General features: G+C 33.6%; 1 protein-coding gene across 1 annotated transcript; it reads left to right on the top strand.

Annotated features, from left to right (window-relative positions):
* Positions 1 to 378: 378 nt before the first annotated feature.
* Positions 379 to 4093, top strand: LOC133038076 (uncharacterized). Its single transcript, XM_061116122.1, has 2 exons — positions 379 to 1091; positions 3195 to 4093. Exon 2 carries the CDS (start codon positions 3206 to 3208, stop codon positions 4091 to 4093), a length of 888 nt encoding a protein of 295 aa, XP_060972105.1. The 5' UTR covers positions 379 to 1091; positions 3195 to 3205.
* The last annotated feature ends 3339 nt before the right edge of the window (positions 4094 to 7432 follow it).

Here is a 7432-nt window from a genome sequence, read left to right as displayed (position 1 = left end):
CTTAGTAGATATAGAAGTTTGGTGAAACTAGTTATAGCTAGAATTTGTTGGAGAATTTGTAGTGATTAATATTTATTAAGTGATAAATAAATATATATATATTATGCATTTGATTGAACATGCACGTGTGGCATGTAGATATACTTACTAAGTGTAAATTTTACTAGGGATTATAAACTTTATTCTTGAACTTGAAAAGAGGAATTAGTGGAGAGTATTGTTGTAGAGAGAATAGCAGAAGTTGTTTGTACCTGGGATAGCACTAGAGGGATATTCAAAATTTAAAACTTAGTTAAGGAGTGATAAGAAGTTTATGTGGCAGCTTTGGAGAATATATCTCATAGAATCAACAAAGAAATATCATTGTTATTGATTGTACGACTCAAGGGAGAGTCTCTGTAGTGGATGTGTGACCGAGTAGTGTGGTAAAGATAAGAGCTTGATCATTTATTTAAATATTTTTAAATATTAATTAGAGTTAGTAGAGTTATGGCATTGGTTAACTCTAAAGTCTATAAATAAAGAGTGTAAGTTCATTTTTTTTATTGACTCACACTCATCAATTACTCCCTCTTTCTCTCTCGTAGCCATCTTCTCCCATTCCAATTTATCTCTTTGTTTTCATCAAGAGCCAAGCACCAATATCACCATAAAACTCTCATAGTTTTCTTTTTATTTCATTCACAGCCAATGCTTCAAACTTCCATTCATACCACCTCACACAACCATACAATACCATACACCACTTTTAATTTCAAAATCACCGTCATCTTCTTATAATTATCATATAGCCACAACACTATAATTTTTGTTATTTGCCAAAACACATGAACCTCACCATTGCTACCAATTGTTCATCAAGTTATAGAGTTCTAAACTTAGGGTTGCAATTAGTTGGTGTTTTCATTTCCAAAAATTAAGGTATGATATGTTATTTTGAGAATTTATTTATAGTATAACTGGGTTAAGTTTTATTGCCATTTTTGTGTTTCTAATCTTAATATTTGGAAACTAAGGTTTACGTGGTATGTATACAAGGCTTTGGTTCTACATATAATTTTCGCAATCAAGCTAGGATCTCCACATTCGAGGTAAGGAAATTAAGTAGAAAAAACATAAGTTTTCTGTATGTAATAACATTCATAGGAAGAGTGGGAATAGTAAAAGAGAAGTTAACTAAGGTCTTCTGCCTGACTCTTTATTGTTTGTTATTTAATGTACTGTATAATATATATTTAAATAATGTGTTTATAAGATTCATGTTATTTATGTATGTTTACAGTATTAGAGCATGGCCATTGCTAAAGGTATATATATATATTTAAATAATATGTTTATAAGATTCATGTTATTTAAGTATGTATGTAAATAATGTGTTTATAAGATTCACATTATTTAAACTAGTTATGTTGTTTAGATAATGGACGGTACAATGGATTCGCATTATTTAAACAATGATATGATTATGGTATGAATATGATATGACTATGATATTGTTATGATATGATTATTATGTAGTTATGAAATAATTATGATATGATTATGGTATGATTAGGATATAATTGTGATACTCTATTTAAATAATGTATAGTAGTTAAACATTATTTAAATTAGATTTATTGTAGATTATGTGACATGGTTTGACCGAGAAGATAATGGTTAAATACTTGACTGTTGGGTCTATATGGTAGATAGGGGGCCATCTAGTAGTGGGTACGATTTTACTGAACCCAGCCCTCCGCCATTTAGTCTAATAGTTCGAGTTTATTTGCCAAAGTCGAACTCCGGCATAACCATTATTATGTGACTTAGCTTAGAAACTAGTGATTAGTTAATAGTGATAAGATTAAGCTTATATGTATTGCTATTTTTGTCTAAATATGAGTATCTAAGTTTTAGTTATATGTTTTTCTTTTATTTTATGTGACTACGTGACAAGCATTTCCTTACTGAGTTTAGTAGCTCACCCTTATCAAACTTACCATGTGCAGATTAAGGTTATAAAACTTAGAAAGCCGGTGGCAAGTGAGACCTTGGAGGCTTGTGTGTGTACTCGCTGAGGACCATATAACTGAGGGTGGTTTAGGGCACGCTCCATTTATTTCTTTTAGTGTTATTAAATTAATGTCGCAGTTATTTTTATTTATTAATTATTATGTCTTTTAAGTCCAAACTGAGCTCAAATATGAAATATTTTATGTTTATAAATAAAAGCGACATTATAGATTTTCCGCATTTTAACGCTTGTAACTAAATTAGTAATTTATGAAAAGTACGGGCGTTACAGTTTGGTATCAGAGCCACAGTTATATTGGTCCCGAACGTTCTCACGAGTTACACATATCGGCTAAAAAGGTTCCACTGGCTACCAAGTAAGTATCATTTTTGCATGATTGTATTTTATGTGCATTTTAGTAATTCCAGAAGTTCTTTTTATTTTCAGAACCCTAGAACCAACTAAGCACCAACATCATGAGACCAGAGCAAGTAGAGCACATTGTTAGGCATATTAAGGCCTTAAAGAGAGTTCCTAAGACCCCACCCATGCTGGAAGAAAACAAGGTCTTTCATAGAATTAACAAAATACATGAGGGTATGGATAAGATAATAGATCGTTGGAATTGTTTATTGAAGTCACATGAGAAGTACATAGCCTTGATGCACGCTCTCAACATGCCACAAGTCCAACATAGTCTAAGAGCAAATTGGGAACATCTAGGGTATGTCGGGGTAGATGAGGCCGAAAGATATGACCTACTCATGATCAACTTAGTGGATCAATATCAAATTACCGACACCATTTATCACCCTGATGGCTCTAAAGAAGAAATATATCATCGACCCAATAATGCTGTTAGGTCTGAATTCCTTCAAAAGTTACCAATTTCATCAAACTTGGTGTACTTAGAACTCGACTATGTAGATTTGACAGAAGATATGTTAGAGGAAGGGTCAGACATAGAAGAGTAGAAAAGTCAAGTTGCATTTTATTCTATGTGTTTATATTTTTTTATGTAATAAGGAGTGTTAGTATGGCTCCACTTTAGTTAGGAGTTTTAGTGTAACTCCTTTAGCTTGTTATCTTTTGGAATTTATAAATAAATAAAGAGGTTTTATTTTATTTATAAAGATTTATATAAATATATATCTACTTATATTAAGTCTTACTGAATAGTTAAAGAATTTTTTTTCAGATATAGGAGATATGTCTCTTAGAATTAAGGCGTCAAACGATACAGTACTTGCAGAAATAAAAAATATTCTGTCACTTAAGATCGAAAATATCCGCCACGAAGAGGATAAGATTCTTAGAGCTCTGCGAGAAGTCATCGCAATTAATGAAGAAATTAAAAGAGTAGTAGAGGTGAGGGGAGCCTTGATCAAATCACGAGAGAAGTTTCTAGTGCTAAGGGCTGCTTTGTCACATGTCCCCGAACTTCTTTACTATATCGATGAAGTCTGGCACCGTGTCTCAAATCTTGGCGACGCAATTAGATACGCAGCATTCATATGTGAGCTGACGCTTGACTTCCACAACTTCGTTTTCGAAAAGACTTATATTGTGGAAACAAACGGCATGGAAGAAGAACGCGTCAAGAACATACGATATAAGCTAAGTGACGACAGTGTGGAGGACATAACAGAATCTGTGAACGTAACAACTGAACGAGATTTGGAAGAATCAGAAATGCCAGACTATTTTGAAGTGACAGCAGAAATGTTGGAACTTGAACTAATAAGCCCACCTCAAATAGAAGCAGAGAAAATAGTAGAAGTAATAGAGATTCCCTCAGATGAAGAATCCAAAGATGAGGAAATGCCAGAAGGTCCCAATGAGCTAGATTATTCCCCAATACCGAAAAGCAAGGACTTAGATCTGCCCGCAACAACCAACATCCATGAACCAGAAGATGACATACCTGACTATCATTTTGAAGTAGAAATTGATGAGTCAGACTCTGAATCCGAGGATGTGCCAGCACCAACTCCAGCAGATGTGGAAATGGAAATAAACTTCGAGGAACACCCAGAAGAGGACCTACAAGAAGACCCTGAAGGATCTGAAGCCGAGTCATGCGTGGAGGACGAATAATAGTCTCTTTCAACTTGTCAAATTTTATCCAAAGAAGATATTTTTGTTCCTATTCCAATAATCTAGTGACTATGTAACTAGAGATTCAGTACGCTTTTAAGTAAATAAAGATTTATTTTCCTTCAATCAAATTCTTCTTTTATGACCAAAATAACTCCCTACAAAATTAACAAGGAAGACGGTTTGCCTCTACTTAGGAATCTACTTTTTAATAAAGCAATGTTAATTCTTAAATCGGGAAAAAAATACTCAAACTAGACACCAAGAGCAAGAAGTACCAATGAGTGTGACATCTGAAGTAGTACTCAAACACCGGGGGACTAGAAATTTGGTCTTAAAATTATTCAATGCCCAAGGGATGGTGTTAGTATTCAAAAATTAGGTGGAGGAATTCGTTGTTGATGATGTTTTGCATACTCCAACCTCTGGGAGGATGTTAAGGATACTTAAATACGAGCCCAAACTGAGTTTAGAAGACTCGACTGAACTGGAGGATTAGAAGATCAAAGCTATTGGTTCAAAGAGCTGGCTTACAAAAAAAAAAAAAAAATGCTTATTTCTTAATACAGAACTTGTGGTTCATCCTACAAGCGTGGTAGTATTCAAGAGCTGTCGGCGCACAAAGACTGAAGAGAGACTGAAAGCTTCCTTGGCCCAATATGTAGTAGCCTACACATTGACGAACCTCAAGGACAATATGAAACAAAGGATATGGATAGAATTTGTAACTAGGAAAGTATCTATGTTAGTGTTGCTACTCGAAGGCAAGGAGAAAACGTACTGCAATGGAAACTTAAGGTCGAGAGAATGATGCAAGCACCACCTACACCACACTAGATGCATCTCGAGTTATTAGATGCAAAATAGTACAATGATTAGGTAAAGGATGGATGAGTATTCAGAAAGTGGCAATTGGATTTGTGATTTGACGTCCTACATGTCAGCACATAAGAGCGGAATATTAAAGAACTAAGGAAAATAATACGATCCTTGTATTCCTAAAGAAGGTGATCTCGATCTGAGTTTTAGTATATTTTGAAGTGTTAGGTCAAATACAAACCTTTAGTGAACCGGATGAAGTCCTGTAAACTAGCAGAAGCATCATCCAGGAAGTAGCCAATGTGACGTACTTGTGTATAAGAGCCATCATTCCGTGGGTGTAAGGACCTAATGGAGGCTTGAAGCAAGGATGTTACAAATAGTGTACTTCCTGGTAAGATAGAGTAAGCGCTTGTAGTTGATAACATTCTCTTATGAAGACAGTTTGTTGGCCACAATACGTATGGCAACCTATAAGATGTTTTATGAGTGCTAAATTTACTTGGAGCGAGGTACCACATATAAGTCGGCAAGAAGTAAGAGAATTATCAAAAATAGTAGACGAAATATGACAGAGTATGCTCGCTACTCTCATGGATGATGATTTAGAAATGATAAAAGGTTACATACTTTTGGTGACAGTATGCTGTTGAAGGTTACTTCAATGAAGAAATGTTATGGATTTTAAGAGGAAGGGCGAGTAAAGCCTGAGATATATAGGTACTTTACACATGTTGGCCAAATAGTGTATAGACTCGAGCTACCACCTACGATAGTGGATATGCATAACTGATTTAATATCTCAATGTGAAGAAGGTACGTATCCGATCCCACGCAGATGCTTATACGACGCGTTAGTAGGCGCGGTAGAAAGGGGAACTAAAATATAAGAGTATACCCCTAGATAAGGTCCTGTGGAGTGGAAATTCTAACAGAAAAATTTTGAATGGGTAAGGATATGAGGAGTTGATACCCTGTGTTTCTGTGGGTTGAAGTTAATTTCGAGGACGAAATTCCTTTAAGGAGGGTAGATTGTAATAACCAAAAATATTTTGTTATTATTTTCTACTATGTTATATGTATATTTATTTTATTATTATCATTAGTTAACTCGATGTGGAAATAGTTGATTGCTTAGAATAAGTTATGTGTTCCTTAAATAGTATTTTCTTAAATTATGAAAATTTTGTCATTTTGATAAATTAGACTTTTATAGATTATTGGCTTAGTCCATTAGGTGTTGGACTTATAGAATTAGGATGTAACATTACTGTTATTATCACAAGTTAGTATTAAGTAAATATTAAAGATAGTAGCATATCACTCTAAATTGTAAGAGAGTAGTCATAGTAGTAGTACTAAGGTCGTACAATGACATATATATGGGATTGGTTTGGTCTCAATATTTCAAATGATATATTATATGAGGAATAATATTTAATTACATAAAGTGTGCATGCTAGTCTATACCTAAAGCAATATATCACTTAAAGTAAGTTTCATAGGTATATATGTTATGAAGGCAATTCAAATTTTGAAATTTGAATTTTGGGAACGTCTAGTACTAAGAAATGGACTTAGTAGATATAGAAGTTTGGTGAAACTAGTTATAGCTAGAATTTGTTGGAGAATTTGTAGTGATTAATATTTATTAAGTGATAAATAAATATATATATATTATGCATTTGATTGAACATGCACGTGTGGCATGTAGATATACTTACTAAGTGTAAATTTTACTAGGGATTATAAACTTTATTCTTGAACTTGAAAAGAGGAATTAGTGGAGAGTATTGTTGTAGAGAGAATAGCAGAAGTTGTTTGTACCTGGGATAGCACTAGAGGGATATTCAAAATTTAAAACTTAGTTAAGGAGTGATAAGAAGTTTATGTGGCAGCTTTGGAGAATATATCTCATAGAATCAACAAAGAAATATCATTGTTATTGATTGTACGACTCAAGGGAGAGTCTCTGTAGTGGATGTGTGACCGAGTAGTGTGGTAAAGATAAGAGCTTGATCATTTATTTAAATATTTTTAAATATTAATTAGAGTTAGTAGAGTTATGGCATTGGTTAACTCTAAAGTCTATAAATAGAGAGTGTAAGTTCATTTTTTTTATTGACTCACACTCACCAATTACTCCCTCTTTCTCTTTCGTAGCCATCTTCTTCCATTCCAATTTATCTCTTTGTTTTCATCAAGAGCCAAGCACCAATATCACCATCAAACTCTCATAGTTTTCTTTTTATTTCATTCACAGCCAATGCTTCAAACTACCATTCATACCACCTCACACAACCATACAATACCATACACCACTTTTAATTTCAAAATCACCGTCATCTTCTTATAATTATCATATAGCCACAACACCATAATTTTTGTTATTTGCCAAAACACATGAACCTCACCATTGCTACCAATTGTTCATCAAGTTATAGAGTTCTAAACTTAGGGTTGCAATTAGTTGGTGTTTTCATTTCCAAAAATTAAGGTATGATATGTTATTTTGAGAAT

The sequence above is a fragment of the Cannabis sativa genome, chromosome 5 (assembly GCF_029168945.1).
Source record: "Cannabis sativa cultivar Pink pepper isolate KNU-18-1 chromosome 5, ASM2916894v1, whole genome shotgun sequence".
Lineage (NCBI taxonomy): Eukaryota > Viridiplantae > Streptophyta > Magnoliopsida > Rosales > Cannabaceae > Cannabis > Cannabis sativa.
This window is presented reverse-complemented; position numbering and strand designations above follow the sequence as displayed.